A 21,247-nucleotide genomic window follows, 5' to 3' on the forward strand; every position below is an offset into this window, starting at 1 on the left:
ATTTTCTTCTACCCTGGGACAGGGTTTCTGTTTTGTACTGGATGTGCCAGACTACTTGGCTCTCAAGCTTCCGAAGAATCTTCTGAATCTGCATCTTATCTCCTGAAAAGATGTCTGAGATTTTAGACATTGATGCTGTGTTTTCTAGGTTCTATGTGTGATCCAAGAGTTCAAAATCAGGTCCTTACATTTGTTGAGTAAACACTTTACCCACTTGTCTGTCTTCCCATCACTTAGGAATATATGTGTATATGTATATATGTATGATATGAAAATCCATCCAAGGACCTATCACTTTAAAATCTATCACTTCCTAATCCTTATCCCTCTATTTCCCCATTTCCTTTCATCCTCAGTCATCTTCTTTGAAATACCATTAAAACTAGAAATTCTCAAAATGCCTTTAAGTCACTTGAGGGTCTTAATGGACACTGGGCAACTAATGCTGGCCCTCTCTGTGGTAAGTTCCCTAATACCTGATGTAAGGTTCTCATCAGCATCTCTGGCCCAGTCCCTCTGTCTTTGCCCTGCCTATTCATTTCACACCTTTGCTTTCCATCCTCTTGCTTGCCTAGTTCTTAGAACCTTTTATGCTTCATTGAATGTTTCACTGAGTTCTCTGTCTCTTTTGAAGATACATGAGATGCAATAACTTTAATTTTAGTTTTTCCTAGAAATCTTCTTATATTTCTTTCAACAACCCTGATGGCAGATACTCAGTAAGTAACTGATAAAATAATGATCAGAGACAATGAAGAAAATATTGACTTTGGCCTCATTAGAACAGCCAAACAAACATACAATAGGCATCAGTGGAATTTTATAGCTTAAGGCTGGCCTTAAACTAATAACAATATCAACAAACACATAAGAGCATTGATAATAATTACAGAGCTGTGGAGACAGCTCAGTGGGTAAAATGCTCTGTGTGTAGTAACCATGGGAATCTGATTTTAGATCCTCAGACTCCACATAAAAACAGAAATAGTAGCTGGACACTCTGGCCTTTCTGTGCTTTGTTGGGAAACTAAGGCAGAAGAATTCCTGGGAGCTTGCAGGCCAGCTTTCTTAGCTCGATCAACAGCAAACAGAAATAGACCCTGTCTCAGTAAGGTAGAATTGCTTTCTGACTTCCATTTGCACCATAGATAGATTTATCAGGTTTTTTTTCCCCAACAACTAAATTCTATTCAACAAATTACAGAGGATTTTTTTTTCAGGTAATGTGGGGAAATTAAATTAAGTAAAGGATACCTTCTTGACTGTAAGTGGAAGGTCTGCCTGGGTTAAATAAAAAATTCAAGACAAGTTGGAGTATCTGAGTAAAATCTGTTCTCAAATTAATAATAATAATAATAATAATAATAATAATAATAATAATAATAATATAGTTTACATATAGAACACTTTTGTAGTATATATGTAGTATACATAAGGCCCTGGGTTCAAATCCTAGAACCTCAAACAAAGAAAGAAGGAAATCAATCTCTTAAAATAATGTACAGGACTATAATATTCAGACGAGTTAAGAGAGTCAAATTATGGATATAGAAATGGAGGATAACAATTAGAGACTGGATCTGAATAGAAGAGAAAAGAGGGAAAATCTGGAGCGAGTAAGGCAAAGGAAATCATTTTCAGGATATATTATATGAAAAAAATTTATTTTCAATAAATGAAAAAAATGAAGAAATGTTAGAAAAAAAATTTCCTCTGAAAAAAGGGTTGAGAATACCTAATCTTTTGATGCATCGAGACAAGTTATTTTACACATACAGATTTGAGCAAAAATACCATTTTTTAAAACTTCAAATGAATACTTTAAAATGAGGCTTGGGAGCATGGACTATGACTGGTGTATACTGTACCGCCGATTAGTTACGTGTGTTTAACAAAACACTCTGAAATAATGTGTTTTAAAACAACCACCTCATACTCTCCTCATATGATGTATGCTATCTAGGGAGTTAGGATGATCTGAACCAGGTTCTGCTGACCTCAGTTTAGATGAATCATGGAATTATAACTGTCTGCCAGTCAGCTAGGGTGGCCTCAGCTGATAAACTTGGCCTTGTCCTGCATGGTCTCTAAGCTCTCATTAGTGTGTCCTGGGAAACAGAGGCAGAAGAAAAAAGATCTTTTCATTAATCAGTGTTGAAATTGGTGAAAGTTTGAATGAATGTTGTTGCGATGGAGGCAGGATGAAGAAGAGAATTGAGAAAATACTAAGTAACTACAGACTCAGGTACTTAGTCTGTGACTAAGTCCACACACAGTATGTAAAACATAAAGTCACATTTCTCATGTGCTGTTTCCTACCCTTTAGGTCAAACTCAGATGTCTAAATAACTTACTTTTTGCCAGAGACAACAAAAAAGATCATCAAATATCACATTATACAGAATCTGATCATTGTCAGAGCAAAGATAAAATCATAGAGTAAGGATGCAGGAACAAGCCCCAACCCTTTCACCTTCTATTGTAATGGGTCTAAGCTTTCCTACCGACCACATGCCAGAACAAAATTTTTTCAACTACTGAGGCTTTTGTTCATCTGGTAATTTTTATAGTGATTCCATACTTGGATAGGTTGCAAAGTTAAGTTTTATAAAATATATAATTAAAACAAAATGAAGTTCCACATATTATTTTCAATTTTATTTAAATGAAATAATGCAATGTTATGAAGAAATTTTCATAGAAATGACACAACTTTTATTGAATTGGAAATTTAAAGACAAAGTTCTAGTATCTAATTTTTTAAATCCTGCATTAATTAAATGCAAAAGCTATGCATGTCATACTGCTACACACATGTTGGCATTATACAATGTACACATTATACTGCTTTATTATAAATAACTGAAAACAATATCTTATTTTTCAAACCCACATAACAAAACAGCATGCTGAATTTTCTCCTCATTTCATTTTATTTTTGTAGTATGGATTGACAAAAAGTTTACCTTATCCAAAATTAGTTTTCAAACATCTGTGGGGACAACAACAAGAGCAAGAACCACAATCACAAAAATACTCATTTTTTTCATCGAAATGAGAAGGAAGATTTTAGAGGGCTAGGCTTAAGAGAGCTGCGAAGGAGTCAGTAATATTAGAAAACGTCTGTAAGGCTTGGACATACCACTTGTAAGGCAAAACGGTATTTTATGCTCATATATAAATATAAGAAAGATGGAATGGTAAACATTAAAAAAACTTTTCTCAAAACCGTGAATATCTTTGTTCTCCCAGATGGAGGAAAGCCACTAAGGCCTTGTGACTACAGTTGTCAAGGTTTATATTTTGGTACATGTACATCACAGAAAGTCTTCTCCTTCTCTGAGAAAACAGAACTGGTGCCTACACTTAGTCCTCATTTTTCATGGTAAATCAGGTTTGATTGAATGTGTGTGTGGTTTTTCTTTTTTCCTGTAACCTTGAACACTTAGCAAGAAAGAGCACTTCTTGATAGAATACTACAGTCACATCAAGTTATCACAAAATCTTGCATCCAAAACTTCACTTGCCATGGATTATGCCATAGGAACATCTTAACTAAGGCACTTATAGCAGCTAGCAGTCAGAAAATTCCTAGTCAAATGATTGTGATTGTTTTTCTACATTTCTCTTATATTAGGAGTTATGCCAATTTTCTCCACTACTATTATTTTACATGACAGAAATTGCTTGAAGAAACAGATCCTGGTGGAGAAAAAAAAGTGAAGAGTAATATATTTAATCAAATAGTATAGTAGCTGTCTTTAAACACTCATATTTATAGTCATCAGTAGAGGACAGCATTGTATATTCCAGATTAAACAGGTATTGAGTTTAATATGGACAGGTGTAACATATTATGTACAATGATATTTAAAATCTTCTATTATTTGTAGACTGTAAAGTATAACTCATAAAAAATGAACCTTGAATAGGATGAATTTAGTAAGTACATTGCAGTTAATTAACAAAAATTAAATTAGCACGAAAAATCTGGATGAAGAATTGAAGGTCTACAAACATCTTAAAAACAATAATGCCACACATATGCAAATACATGCAAGAAGATCTGTACAGTGGACTGTTCCAACTCAAGTACTTCCTTATACTGCTTTCCTATATACTGTCAATGAGGACATTAATTTCATGCATATTGCTTTAAGAACTGGATGATAGCATTTCTATTCTTTACATATACTCAGGCTCTAAACATACTTGTGGATCAGTCAATCAAATTTCATGTAAATGAAAACTGTAGCATGAGTGTAACTTTCACCTGTTAAATCCATTCTTGATTATATTTTTATATCTTTTCAAAATTGAATCCTCAGAAACTCGAGTCCTTAGGCACCTTCTATCCCCAACTCTTATCCTCCATGTACTATAATGTATCACAGCTTACAAGGATGGAGTTTGCATTTGAACACAGGAAAACTGAAGTCAACTAGTAAATACGATACTGGAAATGGCATGATGAACACCACTAACTTTTAGCCAACTCAGCAGACAAAGCTTTTCTTTATGTCTTGTTTGCACCGTGACAGGAAATACTGTTAGCTGAATTTCCTAGAATAACACCAGTTCACTTCCGCAATCCATCTTCAACAGATTCTGGCAAGCCTGTTCCCATTTTCTTTTTCATGTATGTTCTTTGCTGTTTATTCTTCTTTTGAGTTTATATGAAACAAGCTGTATTTATCGTCAAGGTGTTATAGATTTAAAATATGATCCAGTAGCACTTTGAAGTGCAGCGAGCTGAGCTGTTTCTTCCCTTTTTAAACATGACAGTGAGTGGCATTCTCTGGATACAATTCACTTAAACACAGTGACCCAAGTGGAGACTCAGTTGACTTCAGAAGGGTCCAAATCCATGGTCAAGAAATCCAAATCCAGGTGACATCATGTAACCAACCCCTTGCTGCTGGAAGAGAGGCAATGCTGGTTGTTTCTGAAGCTTCCCAATAGCTTCTCATTCAGGAATATCCCCTTATTTTTTTTGCAGCTTTCTAATACTGGCATAGCACCTTCAAAAGTCCAAGGGCCGAATCATCATGGTCGTGGAACGTAAGGAGTAACTGGGCCCTTTGAAGTAGTGCCACTTTATCCCATTCAGTTTTCCATGATTTTGTCCCGCAGTGTAGAACATTCCATTTAGATTGGAAGGGCCACAGGCATCAAACCACCAACCTGAAAAATGAGCCAAGGGAAAGAAAAATGAGAAGAAATAGAAGCAAGTCAGGTTTAATACTTAAAAATCAATGTCATGATTGATGAGAGATTGGTCAACCTAGTTCTGATTACTTGCAAACAGGAAGCACTGAAACAGTATCCTCCCAACAGAAGTGTTCCTAGTGACACTTTCAGAAAATGTATGTGTAACCAGAAGTAGGGAAATTCAGGCAAACTTACTTTCTGTGTGACTGCATTGAAACTTCCTTCCCACTATAATTATGCAGTCTCTAAGCTTAGCTATTAAGATAAAGTCAGGCCTGATATTAAAGTAGAATTTGACTTTAAGTCTCTAACTGACAGTAAAATAATTATTAATGTATTAGTAAATTCAGAAACTTAAACAACCGTGTCTCAAAAAATAAGAAAGTATTTTTTAATTTTGATAATTTTGTTAAGAATTGATCCTAAAATTAATTGGACACTATAATGTTTATGATACTCAAATTGCATCTAGCCTGTCTATAAATTTGTAGCAAGATGGGAGTGTTTCCAATAGTGGCCATATAGTTTACATTTAGCAATATTTCATCTATGACTGTTCAAATTGTTTTTAAATATAGTAGAAAGAAAGCTACCCAAAAATTATTGGGCGGCCCAGTGCTTACACAATCTGCTAGAATAACTGAACAAGCTAGCTCTGTTTTCTTGATGAACTAAAGTTTTAGACTTTTCTGATAAATCATAGTTATTTTCTCCTGATGTAACACTATTGAAGTCTTTAGGGAGAGATTTATGCCAGAGACATTCTAGAATATTTTTATTTGGATACACTTGACCTCTATTTGATTGCAGAGCTGTACCTAAGGGACTAATAGCTAACGAAAGGGAAAGTTGTCCAGCTGCTGTCTGATGGTAACATGAGCATTGTCTTGCAGAAACTTTAGGAAAAGTTCAACAAAGTCACACTAGTTCTCCTTACTTTCAACTTGAGAAGGTTAATGCAGCTGGGCCATGTATATAAAGTCACACCAGGGGCATAACAATATGCCTTTGTCACCAGTCCATCAGAGGAGCAGTAAGTTATATCGAAGGAATCTTGAGAGGTCCTGGATTCTGTGTTGTATGCACACAGCTTGAATGTTAACACGGTCAAAACAGGAGGGACAAGAAAGCTCTTGTTTGGCCCAAAAGGAGGAACCTTATGATTCTGTCTGTTTTTTCTTATAACCAATTCCCTAATATGTGGTCAGTATTTTTAGTAAAAACACATGATTTATCTTGCAGAAGATATTCTAAGAAGTTGATTTACTCAAACATTCTCTTTTATAGACCAAGGTGAAAGTCTAAAGTGAAAGTCAACATCACTGCTTCTGTGTTTTCAGGTTCTTCCAATTCTCCAACTCTCCTGTCACCGTACCTAACCATTCAGGCAAGCCATTGCCTCACTCCCTCCCTGCGTGTCTGAAGCAAAGGCGCTAACTCAAAAAAGAAAGCCATGAACATTCTCAGAACCATATCTTGAGCTGCATCCACGGACTCATGTCAAATGTAAACCTTATCTGGTTTACAGAAAGTCACAACAGTTCTAGAAAAAATATGTGTGGCAATAGACAAGCCCACCCAAAAAGTGAGAACCTAAAGGGTAACATCATGGGACACCTTTGGCTGAGCTTAGGACGAAGATATGACACATATATCCTATGAGAAAATAAGGCAAATCTATCTTGTATGCTTTATCCAAGAGCAACACAAGTAAGTGTAGTGACAATGGCATTCTGGAGACAGTCAAAGAAAAACTGTCACTGCTAGGATACCCTCAAGATGAGAAATAGTCACCTGAAGTGCAGAAGATTCCAGAATGAAACAACCCATGCTTTTGCTCATGGTGGTAAGAGTAAACACTTCACCCAGTTGAAGTTGCTAAACAATGGTGTATGGAGGCTACAGGCTTCTCATTCACTGGCTCTGACAAACTAGTTCTTTTTATGAAGTGATTTATCTCAGTGCAAATGTGATGCAATAGTCATCATGACAGCCATGGTTCTTGTGCTCACAGAAACTGCATGCAGAGTGAGAAACAGGAACAAAATGTGACAAGGTCATTACCGATTATGATCAGGAGTGCCAAGATGAATATAAGGGGCTTCTCATAGCTGATGTTTCTAGAGGTCTGAGGAAGGAGGCAGCTAAAGGAAGATGAGCAAGCGTTCTTCAAGCTAATGCAAATGCCACTGGGAAGTGGGAGGAGCCCGGCCTGTGTGTCTAGAGACTAACAGAACCTAAGCGTAGCCTACACTGAGGCACAAAGACCTTTAGAAAATGAAGGTGGAGAATGGCCTCAGAAAGCTGAACAATCCCTGTGCAAACATTTATAATTTAGCTAGCCTACTTGTCTACCATCAGGCAAACAAGTATGATATTCTCTAGTAATGGGAACTTGTATTTAACCAAAGGAAGCAGATCTGCCAGCTTAAATGTTTAGTCAAACAGAGACAGCCTCTATTCTATATGGACTGCCAAAGCCATTCTGAGTATACGAATGGTATGATGAAGGGGAAAATCTAGTCTAGAATCAATTTCACACCTACCAATGCATGGATAGGCAAAGAGGATGGGGAGTTAATTAAAACAATATTCCTGACTTCAGGGCATTTGTATTGACAAAAACTGTCAAAAATTAGATGGCAGCTATTAGAATTTGTAGAATGAAAGTATTGTATAAATAGGCTAGAGACCCTAATTGCCCAAGAAGCTTCAAAAATATATTCATTTACCACTTGCATCAGATCCAGGAGCATGAATTATTGGCTGGAAACCAAATTCTAAATACAGTGTGTACCCTGGAAGAGCAGGAGAGTGTCTGCCAGGAGCTGGGTTTGCTGAGTGCCAGTGGGAAGGAAATTTGGGGAAAACAAATAGAAGAGAGAACACAGAGTTAGTTACTATGTTTGGGAAACTTTTTGTGAACAGTGGGGAGCCATGAGAGAGGTGAACTGAGAGAAAACCTTGATTGATATTGACCTCATTGGTCAACAGCCAGGAAATCCTAAGCAACAATAATAATATTTGATACTTACTGCTTAGTTAATATGTATCACTGACTATGTAATGATACTTATATATGGTCTCAGTCTCTTACTTTGTTCTCCAAATATCCTTACAACGTATGACAGTTTCCATTAAAGAGACATCAATGCTCAAAGAGTTGAAAGAGCTCTTCTAAGGTGACACTCAAAATACCTGGACTATGTCTGTGCTATTATATTGCAGCACAATTAGAAACAAATAAGATGATTGACTCCCCATGGCAGTCTGTACAATTTCATCTAGGTACATAGTGTCACATAGACATGCAGGGTAAGAGTTATAGTAGAAACAAAATGACGCAGATGCTCTACATGCCTTACAGTGTCACAATGAAGATTAAGCTATAGGTATCATTGTTTTATATTATTTCCTCAAGTGGGTCTATTAGAAAACTATGAACATAAGTGGTATGCAAATGAGTACAGTTCACTATGATCTTAGTATATAACATTGTATCTCTGCACCTAATATTGTTTATTGAAGGTCTTGATGTGATAAGGGATACAAACTTGAAATATCCAGTTAATCTAAGGCTCAGTGGGCCACAGGTAGTGGGAACTATTATATAGCAATTAAGGACACCTAAGATGATTAATTAACATGGCAGAGAGCAAAACGTAAATATCTCTTATGCAAATTTCAGTTTCTTTATAAAATATTCTCAACTTCACTGTAGAGGAAGCAGTCATTTTTGTGACGCAAGATTTTAATATATGCATTAAAACAAACTATCCAATAGGGACATTTCTTTTTGTCAAATATTTATAATAATTTTTTTCACTTTTTATCTTTCACTAAAATTGCTCAGTATAATCAGATCTTTAAAATGTATATATCTAGATGGTGGAAGGCATGGCAATGTACAGAATACAAGTGTGTAGCATTAGTGGCTGAAATCAGTAGCTACTGTGCAACATACCGTTTGCCTGCCTGAAATTCTGCAAGAACAACTACAGAGACAGAGCTCTGTTTGCCCAACAAGCTGTGAGATGCATGAATTGTAGCACTCAGGACTAAGAAATTGTTAATTCTATACTTTGTCCTATGTTTTCCTTGGAATAACAAATAGGAAATGCATTCAGAAGTGAACTGGGAGACTGAAGAGATGACACGGTCAGTAGAATGCCTGCCTGAAGGCATGGAGACCTAATCTCAGATGCTCAGAACCCACTTTCAAAGGGAGACAAGGTGGTGAGCTAATCCTAACACTTAGAGTAGAAACAACCAGAACCTTGAACTTCATTGACAAGCTAGCCTGGCCTAATCATGACTTTCAGGTTCAATGAGAGACTCTGTGTCGAAAAATAATCGTGGAAAGTGAACAAAGAAAGACATTGACCTCTGATCTATACCCAACCTACACTCACACGCCAGCCACACTCTTACATACATAGGCACGTGATGGTGATGGTTACATGCACTAACAAACACATACAGTATGCATAGCCACACAAGCTAAGTGGTACCCAGGAAAGACAGTTGTGCTTAAAAGAAATCAGTGAGACAGTAGAGGACAGAAGAGAACAGCTTCCATTTGTCACTGAGAGAACTGATAGAATGTCTCAGATGTTTGAAGGCTGGCAACTCTTCACATAGGCTTTGCCAAGTATTTTTCATTATAACCTGTAACCTTATGTATATTTTAATAAGAAATCCGAGACGCATGTTTCTAATTCATTTACACTTAACTCATTAAAAGTTAGTTTTGTAATAACTATCTCAGGCTTCCCAGGACTTTAGAATTATTTGACCCTTTTATCTTTGAAGCAGAAAATTCACATTTTATCACCAATAAATGAAACTCTGCCCAGAAAATAGAAATTGGATTCTAAACTTTCTACCCAGGAAGTTCAAATTTATTTGAAAGTCAGGAAATCTAACTCTCACAGTCCTCTGATCCTAAACAAAACGTCTCTCAGCACTTCTTTGTTAAAGGTAAAACATACAGCAAAGTGAAAAGATATATCTGTGGGTTGCTTTCCTTCCCACTGTTAATGCATGCAATCTCATTATCAATATGCAGAATAGTCTCCACAGAAAGAAAGACTTCCATCTTCTTTAGTGAGGATGAGGTGAGACTGAGTTAAATCTCTGGTGTCATTGGTACTACTAAGGTCATAATGCAGAAGGCACATGCTGAGTTTATGTCTAATGCTCTTCACCCCCTACATGGCCCAGCTTTGGGAACAGCTGCAGAACTCTTGTGTATTGGTCAAGAGCCTTTTCAGAGATTTGTCTGTCTTCCTTCTTTATCTCCTACTATATCATCCATTCGTGTGTGTGTGTGTGTGTGTGTGTGTGTGTGTGCGCGCGCACGAGCGCGCGCGTGCGTGTGCACACGTGCGAGCACACACGTGTACACACATGCATTTGCTTGCATGTTTCTTTATGATGAAAAGTTGTTTACTCTGGCCAGTACTAATGAATTTATTTAAATCATGCACATGGATTCTTACTGTCTTTCTCCTCCTATGGACTTCAGTTCACCTTTAAGCACATTGAGTGAAGAACCACTTGTGAAAATATTCTTTCAACATTTAAACACAACTCCTTCATTCTCTCTAAATGCCTTATTCCCAACAGAAACAATACAGGACGTAGAGTGATGACCTCCAGGGTTGAGTACATGTGTGTAGTTCTTATTTCTGACACATCTGACACTAGTTCTGTGAACACAGGCAATTGACCTCTCACTTTTCTGTATCTCAGATCTTGTGAAAGGAGTGAGTAAGGTCTGTATTTTCCCTAATTGAAAGAGTTTGGGTAAGCTGAATCTGAATAATGAAACACAGATTACTTAAGCTAATGGAAACTGTCTGTGAGACAATCAAAGGTAGATACCTATTTTCTGTCTTATGGATTATAATACTAGTGAAAGAGAGATAACCAACTACTAGCCTGGAGTTATAGCATTTTGCCATCACTTTAGTTGTGCTTATAGAAAAAGCTAGTAGATTATAGTTATAATGCCATCTCTTATAAACTTATAAATGATTCTCCCTGTTGACACAAATCTATGACACACTGGAAAAACAGAAATAAAATTCTAAGCACTAAGCTTAGGAAGATCAATTTGATATGAAAGTCAGAAGCCTTAAAAAGAAAACTTAAAATTCTGGAGGTCAATGCTTCTTGTGTTTTGTGATTCCTAGAGGCTGGTATCTCTTCTTGATATTCAGCCATCCTTTTATTCCACATGTGTCTGTGAGATGCTTATGTGCAATCACATGCTCTAAATACAACTTAGTGCAAGAGGAACACTCACACTTTATCAGTTTTTTGCATTTTTACAAACAAACTTTGTTGAGTTTGAGATTGCCTTACAGTCTCAGATAACATACTCATTGAAGAATCATAGGTTTACTGAACTCATTGTATGTGTCTCACATGAAGGCCATCTGAAGACCCAATAGTAGGTGGCACACAGTTAAAATGCAGACGACATATGTTTTTGGCAGGTACAGTCTGCACTAAATTTAAGAAGTGAGTTGAAATAAGAGAAACTCAATGTAGATTTTATACACCCAGCCTCAGATAATCTGTAACATTTAAACATATCATGTAAGGATTGCCAACCATCTCATAAAACTTTGCCCAGACCCTTCTGACTTAATAAAAATGCCAACTTGACTACATTTTCCCAAGGATTCTGTCATTTCCACATCAACCACCACATCACTTGAAGAAGTAGCTTTTTTCCCCCTCTGTCTTTATCAAGGTTGGAGCACAAGCAGAGTAAGCATTTATCCACCACTGTGAGCATCTGGTAAGTCCTAGGATGCAATGAAAAATTTATGTGTATAGCTTTATCTGCTTTTTTAGGATGGAACTGAAAAAAAATGTCTTTTGTTAGCTTTAGAAAGTCTTACCTGTCAGCTGACATGGTTTATATGTGGGAAAAGAGGGCAGAATTTCTACCACAACAGATTCTTTTTGAGGAAGGTTAGGTCACATTTTTACAAAGTTTTTGTATTATATACTAAATATGGAATTCACATTGAAACAAAACTTACAAAAGGAAAGGGAATTAAAACAAAACCATGCTTGTTTGCTTTTTGTTGTTAGCAACTTCTAATAATTGTATTTTATTATGGACTTTTAAACAACATTATTTATATAATTATTTGATACGTAGATTGATTGAACAACTCAAGTTTAGTAATTGAGGGTTAGACTGACTTTTACAACTGTTTAGTTTGAAGATTCTTGATTTAGTACCAAAGACTATGTTCTAGTTGAAAATAAGTTTACTTTGAAAGTGACAGACTAACAGCAGAAGCTCATTATTTTCCTAGTTTTAGATTCAGAAGAATTTTTTTTGTTCAAGTATTTTAATTACAATAATTTAGACAAATAAAAGCGTGCATGGAATGACATCACACTTGTTTTGTCTTACTTGTAACTAGTAGTTAAAACTGAGCAGTTGTACTGAAACTGATCACCCTCTTTGGATTTGGAAGTGCAAAGTGAAGTCTCCTGATGACTAAGAATGGGTTCCCTATCTCTTTATCAGTGTCTCCCATCTACCACAGACAGAGCTCCACAGAACTGCACTTTAGACACAGTCAATGACAATCACCCAGCATGGTTACATCTGGCTTATAAGTCTCTGCTGATAAATCATTCTACTGAGTATTCATTTGAAAAGTCATTTCAATAGAAAAGTCTGTGTGACAATATTTATATTGAAATATATAGTCTGGTGTAATAAAATGTTGTAATGAAACATAAAATTATTAAATATTTAAACTGGGTAGAAGGATTGCTGGCTTCCTGTAGGAATTAATCTACATACTTGTGAGATGCTACAAAGCAGTCTGCTGTTTGCTTCTGTACATGTGAATTCATGATGCTGCCTCAGACCTCAGTGTGCCCCCTTTCAACTCAACATTGCTGAGTATATGAATTATCACCTACTTATGTGCTGAAAACATTATCATCTGTCTTTCTCTATTAGCAGTAGAATGACTACATGGACCAACAAAAACACAGAACCAGAAGGAAAGTTGAGACTATTTATACCATGGGTATGGTAAAAAAATATATACCATATTTTACTACAGGGAAGATCATAACTAAATTTTTAAAAATAAGTAGCTTTCTCTTCAGTTCTTGCAAATGTCCATAGTGAGTAAGGCACACCACTCCCAGCAGTTCCCTCTAGTGACTGGCTCCTGGAAGCTTCTTCTAAAGTTTTTTCTTTGTTCCTTATAATTCTATCGTATTTTATATTATATCTATAAAGCTGTTATTGTTCAAAATTGTGTCATTCTTTGTGCATTATTTTTCTGACCACCTCTTCTTTTATTGACACAAGCTCTAGTCTATCCAGTTCATTATTCTAGCAGTGATTCCTTTTAATAACATGTACTCATTAAATATGGAGTAAGTTGATAGATGTAAGGAGATTAGGAAACTAGGCGAATACTCCATTTTGCATCTGCTTTCAGTTAAATTCATCTTTTGGTTCTAGTCTTCAACAGATGAGGGTGCCCATGACAGCAGCATCTTCAACTCAAACCTCTCAGTGTTCTTCAAGAAAAACCTCTAGGACAGTTAGGGAGCAGTTGATCTTACTTCAACCTTGGAACTTTTTAGCGGATGACAAATCCCACAAGATCTTTCTTTCAATTTTGTTTTGTTTTGTTTTTTGTTGGGGTCCACACTAGCCCCACGTTGGGGCGGCCAAAAAATGTTGCGGCCCAAGCAAAATGTTGAGGCCCGGGCTGCCCTGCGTCTGGGCGGCCACTGTATCCCAGCCCAAGCTGCCGCTCCGGTCTGTGGGGTCGGGGTTCAGCAAGAGCGAGAGTGAGGATGGACTCGAAGAATGCAGACCAGACAGAGTGTAATTCAATCCCATTTATTCTTCAGTCTAAGTCCTAAGTCTTGAGTTCCTAGTGCCTAGTCCCTAGCTCCTAGTCCCTCCAAGTTCCAAGTTACTTCTTCCAAGTTCTCTTCCAAGTGCCTGCTACCTGTCTTCTCTCTGCTGTGTCTGGTTCTCTCTAGAGCCAAGTGTCTTCTACCTAATGTCAAGTAATCTGTTGCTTTCTCTGTCTGCCTCTAGCCTTTTATATGTCTCACTTCTAAGCCACGACTTCAGGTTACGCCTTTAATCATGCCCTTAGGTCTTGTCTTTAAATCTTATCTCTAAATTACACTCTTAAGTCACACACCTTTAATCTCTCGCACCTTTAATCTCAAGGTATCTAAACCAAGATTATCGGAGTGTGCTCAGCTGTTGTAGGCTATTGTAATCCAAGTCACATGTCAGGGTATATGGCTCAAGATGGTTGCAAAGCTGATAGCCACTTTCTGCTAAAAGTCGGCCCCCAACAGTTTTTGTTTTTGTTTTGTTTTTGTTTTTCAATACAGGGTTTCTCTGTGTAGCCCTGGCTGTCCTGGAACTCACTCTGTAGACCAGGCTGGCCTCGAACTCAGAAATCCACCTGCCTTTGCCTCCCAAGTGCTAGGATTAAAGGTGTGCGCCACCACTGCCCAGCTCTTTCTTTCGAATTATGGAGAATCTTGTTTGCTTAAAAGAGATACTATCAAGCAGGAGTGAGCTCAAACATGATTTATACAGAAAAGGAAAGGAAAAGTCATTAGACAACAAAACGGTCAGATTTCTAAGGGAAAATCTGACGGGCCCAGTGAGTGGTGGGTAGTAGCTCTGTAGGATATACACTCCAGGTCATGCTCCAGTGACTTGGATGGCCATTGACATTCATGCCTATGATTTCCAATTCTCAGCTGTCAAAATTCCACAGCTTAGATTTTCGGTGTGAATGGCTTTACAAGACCTGGGTTCCTTCAGAAGGATATTTGATAGGATAGTAGTGTTTATTACAAAAACACATTTACTTAGACTAGTTCAGCTCAAGCAATACATGGAAATTTTCTCTCCCCATGTATCTGTTTATTAGTGAGTAAGAATCAAGTCCAAGGGCAATTATGGATGAAAGAATCTGACAGAGTTCAGTCATGAGGCAGAAGTGAAGGCCTAACTCAGAGATGTGGTGGGTTCTCACCAACTGAGACATGCACTTCTCTCTTTTCTCCCTGTGTGTATTTTCCTGACAGGAATATGAACACTGATCTTGCCCTTCTAGAAACGTTTTTGAAAGATCTCCCTGTTGGTTGGTCAAAGAATGTATTTACTAGGAAAATGTATATGTCAAAATATACATAAAGAATATGAGTTATGTTTCAACACTCAAACAGGCAGGGAACTTGAATGTTCACATCTCTGTACAAAGCTACCAATAATGTTATTTATTGAACCAGAAGATTGATGCAAGATTCATCAATGGCTACCATTTTAAAGTAATTCTCGGATTTCTAATGTTGTTCCTTAGGTACAGTTGATAGAGTTATATGCTTGATGAGGTCAAATTTTAATGACAGAATAATTCATTCAGAACTGAAATATGATAGTAAATATAATAGAAGCAGATTCATGCCATGCTGTCCTTGGTAATAGAGTAACCTTGTATTGAAATAATGTAACTTTAGGTGAAGTGGTTCTTAAGGCTGTGATTTGGTAGTGTCAGAAAGGTAGGGGATGGCCACATGGGACTCCTTGAACATTACTCTAAAACCATTTTTTTCTGTGATCTATTAATGCATGACAGAAATGCTAACTTAAAATTTTATTGTACTGGATTTAAAACTCAAGAGCAATTTCAAGAATTAAAAAATAAACATCAGTCCACAATGCACCACAGTTTCTACTGAGTTCCTATGCATTTCATCAGAGGAAGGGCAGTTTCTCTCCCTACTATAATGGGAAATCTTTTTCTAGTTTAACACAGTAAGAATGTCAGAGTGGTTGATGCTAGGGATTCCTATGCTTCTATAAGAGAAGGTATTACATTTCTGAGGGGGGTGGGGAAAACTGAGTCATTATGATCAAGATTTACTACAGAGTTTTGTTTAGGGGACAATGCTGTTCCAGAAAGAACCTACACCATTGATGCAATACATCTACATCGCTGGTTTTTAGGTTAGTATTCTCTGTATGTCAGTCAACTATTGAAACAACTTCTAAAAGATTTTTTTATATGTTTACAGCATTTTAATACTGCTTTTTAAAAAGTCAACAATTAGGCAAAAATAAAGTTATTTTAACATGCAGCCTTTACAGCATTCCTCTCGAGAAGAAATCAGTACATGTTGTAAAATGGAAGAGAAACAAAACATAAGGAAAAACATATTTTTGAATACAGGAGAAGTTATTTTGCCTACCAGGGACTCTGAGACTCAGAAAAATCTTGTGCTCTTTCTTGGGCAAGAAAGGGATTATTAAATGCTGGATAATTGTTACAGTTATTTAAGGAGAAAGTTGGAGTTTCTCTTTGTCACACTCAAAATGTCAGAAAAGACTTGGAATTATACAAAAACTTTTGACTTTCTTATATCGTGACACAATTCTGTTTATTGGTATCTCCTATGTCAGCTAAAAAATTTTTCAAAACCCTGACAAAGCTGGTCTGGATGTATAACTTTAGGCTTAAATACACCTCTCCATTTTGTTTTTATTCAATGTGAAAATGTTACCAATAAGCTTGACCCCATAACTGTAAAGTATTTGGTAAGAAATGGCATTCTATACACTTTGAACAGCAAACCATAGATGATCTTAAAGGGAGAGTGCCTGTTACTTCAAGCAGCCACAAATTCACTCAGAATGAAGCTTGGGACATTCTTATCACAGATGAAGGGGCAGGGGTACTTTGAATTATGCCACAAATGTTCTGCTCAAGAACAGGATAAACCCCTGTGCAGAGCTAAGTGATCTCTAGAGACTTACTCTTCAGTTTACTGACCAGGAGATAACACTCTTTTCTCAGTGATAAGAAACCCCAAACCTCAAGCCAATGTAAGCCAGTTTAGGGAACAGCCTCTGAGACTTACCTCCTGTTAGCATGAGGGCACATTTGCACATACAGTTGTCATTATCAGCATCCTTTGTGCTGAAATCAGCACCGTGTAAGATCAAGCTGCTCTGTTTGCCTGCTGTCCCTGTGTGACCCTTTAAATATAACCTGCAGTAAAACAGAAAGAAAGATCATCCACTTGACAGAACATGACTTAGAAGATAATTTGTTGCGTGTTTAAACTTCTTTTTTCCTTCTGTCTTTGAACTCAGCCCTTCCAACAAATCACTTTATGAACCAAAAGTCAACAGATAAAAGAAGGAAAGAGAGAGGGAGTTAGAGAGGTAGAGAGGAGAATTAGAGGGATGGAGATTACAGTTAGAAGGCACAGGCTCCAAATTATGAATGGTTACCATTCCCTGTGACTGCAGCTTAGTGGGTATTATTCTTATTGTTTGCTATGTACAGGAATCCACATGGTTCACTCATCATGCAGGGCTCACAAAAAGAAATGGAATTTATTCTTCTAGTTACTTGTGACCAAACAAAAATCTCCATTAGAATGTCAGTACAGCAGACCATTTCATTAATATCTCATACTTATATTATTCTTAATATTTTACTGTTAAGGCAACCACTATACTGTCTCATTGACAGAGGATTTTTCTTGATGCATCTCATAGAAAAGGCGAAGGTGTCCCCAGTCTACAAGTAGCACTCACAACACAAACATTTGCTGAGCACACACTCTATGTCTCACTTCACAAGAAAGTGTAAGAGCTGAGTTGGGAATGCCCCAAATGCACACAGAACAAAGTGGGGGCAGTGCTGCCCATCATTGGAGAACTCTGCCCCGGTGAAAAGGAAGAAAGAGACAGAGGATGAACAGAAGTGCACAGGTTGGCAGCCCTCCTGCTGTAGGCAGCAGATGGTGATAGGACACTGTTTCATACATAGTAAAAGGCCCGGAATGTTCACCCAATGTTGTCTTCTGAGCTCTATACATGCACACCCATACTCATACACATAAAACTGACAAACACTTCATAGTACACTCATATGTGATATTTTTTAAAGTACACAAGGCTAATATCTTCAGTATAAGGAACTTTTTCCCTGAACAAGAGAAGATTGCATTAGAAATGTACCTGGACATGTCCTTAGCATGTCACACAGGGGCAGACCGTGATATAAAAAGAGATACTTATGTTGATACTCATTCTCTTGCATTGGGAGACAGAGGTAGAATTTCATAAAATTAACACTTTCCCAAAATTATTTAAAGAAATTTACAAATAAGGACAACTGTGATTCTGTGGAGTTCTATATGGATCCCAGAGAAATTCATGTCTAGGAATAGCTCTTTGCCCAAGGACTACATATGTTCATTGTTGTAACAGAGTCACAGTTGTTGACCCAAAGTTAAAAGCCATGATTGCTACAGGCAAAGAAAGACTGGCCACCCATTATTGTGAGATATTTTTATAATTAGGTAAGAAAACATATTTGAATTGAGACTAATGAAATCATAGACTGTTCCTTTGAATTCAAATCCTTATGTATAAAGTACTTCTGCCTGTCTAGTCAGCTGATAGTATTGCAAGTGGACCTTCACTTCACAAAATTAAGAGTCAAGACTGTCCTTGATTCTGGTGAAATAGAACTTGAAGTGTGAGCCATCAGTGATGACTCTTCTTTTCAAATGACTCCATGGAAATCTTAAACACGTTTTTCTTTGTCCAGCCATGAAGAAGTGGATGGCAAGACAGATTATGTGTTATGAGATTAAATTAAAATAGTCTTCCAGAGCAAATACATTTAAAGGAAAAGAAATAATGAAGCAGGAAAGAATGGGAGTGGAGTACTCAACAAAAAAGGCAGATGCTCTTAGGAGACAATTGTATATGACCAAAAACATAGGTGGAAAACTGTTACAGCATGTGTCTTCATTTTTTTCCTAATTAAGGAAAAATGCTTGTTACTGCTAGCCACTGTAAAACATATCAGCATTTGGATTTTTTCCCAATTACTATGTGCTGGAGAAATGGGGTCCAATGGGTATATACTGAAATTAGTTACACTTCTCCAGATCTATATGAAAAATATAGTACTCCCTTCACTTTTAGAAATTTCACAATTGGAAGGATAAAGTTATCACATTTCTTAGTGAATGAATAGTAATAATACACTCTATTATGGGGCAGAAGCCTTCCAAATGTCTTTATACACCACACAATAGGTTTAATGAATCTCTCTCTTTGCCTTTCCATTTCCCCTCCCTCTTCTTTCCTCCCTTCTTCCTTTCCTCCCTCCCTCCTCTCTCTCCCTATCCCTCTTCTTTCTTCCCTTCTTTTCCTCTCTCTCTCTCTCTCTCTCTCTCTCTCTCTCTCTCTCTCTCTCTCTCTCTCTCTGTGTGTGTGTGCCACCACAACCACATGCACTTGAACATCAGAGGAAACAATGGCAAGAGAACCTTGGTGAAGTCCTTTTTCTCTCTCAGGCACATCCTGAAGTTAGAGCTCAAGACTTCAGTCTTGGTAGCAAGTACCTTGAAACACTAAGGTTTCTCGCTAACCTCACTCTTTCTTTTGGATGGTATCCCAGTCCCATAAACCTAGTTTCTCACTAATTTCATCTGCTAAAAAGATTTCCATTTTCACTCTCTTTTTAGGATGCCAAGATTTTTTTCCATCATCTAAAGAAGATTGAGTTATATGTATGACAAATTAATGGTTGGCCTTGAATCTTAAATAATGGGCAGTGTGAGTTATCAAACTTACGTTAAGACTTAAGGTCTTAGTAACTCACAAGCAGAGGATATTTTTATTTTTGCTTCACCATCTCTCCCCATCATCATTTGAAAGTAGTTTGTCTTTTTCATAGTTACTTGAAGAAATTGCAGATGAGAGCACTCTACCCTGTACATTTTCAGCCTGGTAGCAGGGATTCAGATAGTTTCTAAGTAGAACCATGGCTCTACCAGTGCAGCCCAGGACTGTTTCTGATTTAGTCATCTTCACCAGCCTGAACTACCCCTGAAAGAGCAGGGTATCATCAGCAAGGAAGGCATCACTATGACAACTAAAGGAGACAAGTAAAATCCTTCATGGAAATAAAGACAATATTTCTCATAATAATTTACATAGAGAGAAACCTTGTTTAATTTTAAGATTTCTGGTAAAGAAAGATATTTCCACTCTTAGAGTGTTTTATTTTTGAAATTATAATTAAATCAATTCTCATTTTTTCTTACTCCACCCTCCCATAAGCATCTCCTTGCTGGCTTTCAAATTCATGAACTCTCTTTGCAATAATTGTGTGTGTGTGTGTGTGTGTGTGTGTGTGTGTGTGTATGTATGTGTGTGTGTGTGTGTGTGTGCATGTGTGTGTGTGTGTGCATTCCACATACATAAATATAACCTGGTCAGTCTGTATAATGTTACTTGTACATGTATGTTTCAAAGCTTCTCGTTTAGTAATTGATAACCAGTTGGTGTGCTGTCTCCTGGATAAGACTCTTTCTCTTCCTCTTAGCATTGCTTAGGTGCCTGTAGTTCTGTGTGTCATGTACAGTCCTGCTGGGCTTTTCCACGTCCATGTTACCATGGATTTTGGGTAATGTTTACTAAGTGATATTGGTGAGATTTCATGGGTATAGCTTCTGACATTCTTAGGAGATACAACCTAACAGAAAACTCCCTGTTCCTCTAGCTCTTACGATTTTCCCAGTCCCTCTTCCTCAAAGATTCCTAAGCTTTGGATACTATAGTTGGATTGCAGATTTATCAGTTGCAACTGGAATTCACTAGTCTATATCTTCATTGTTTATAATTTTCTGAGATTGTCTCCATCTATTGCAAAAAAAAAATGCCCTTGATCAAGATTGCCGACTACACTTCTCTCTGGGTATGTGAACCAATTTCAGCTATATGTCTGATAGAAGGTTAATATCTAAAACATATAGAGAAATTATTAAATTATACTAAAACATATAGAGATTTTTTGAAAGCCATACCACAAATAACCTACTCAAAAATGGATCTATGATTTGAAAAGAAAATTCTCAACAGAAAAAAAAAACAAAACGATGGCTTAGAAATATTGCAAAATTGTTC

At 37.0% G+C, this 21,247-nt stretch overlaps 1 protein-coding gene across 2 annotated transcripts in view; it reads right to left on the reverse strand.

Moving 5' to 3' along the window:
• Window positions 1-2,692: 2,692 nt before the first annotated feature.
• The window catches only part of Angpt1 (angiopoietin 1), a 239,538-nt gene continuing 220,983 nt past the window's right edge, over window positions 2,693-21,247 (reverse strand). The window contains exons 8-9 of one of the 2 annotated variants that reach the window (XM_034517224.2): window positions 17,170-17,300; window positions 2,693-5,184 (exon numbers count right to left, since the gene is read on the reverse strand). In XM_034517224.2, the coding sequence (XP_034373115.1) occupies window positions 5,024-5,184; window positions 17,170-17,300 (292 nt within the window). In that variant the 3' untranslated portion in view covers window positions 2,693-5,023. The remainder of the gene's footprint in view (window positions 5,185-17,169; window positions 17,301-21,247) is intronic. The other variant, XM_034517223.2, reaches the window with a different exon arrangement.

The sequence above is a fragment of the Arvicanthis niloticus genome, chromosome 13, assembly GCF_011762505.2.
Source record: "Arvicanthis niloticus isolate mArvNil1 chromosome 13, mArvNil1.pat.X, whole genome shotgun sequence".
NCBI lineage: Eukaryota > Metazoa > Chordata > Mammalia > Rodentia > Muridae > Arvicanthis > Arvicanthis niloticus.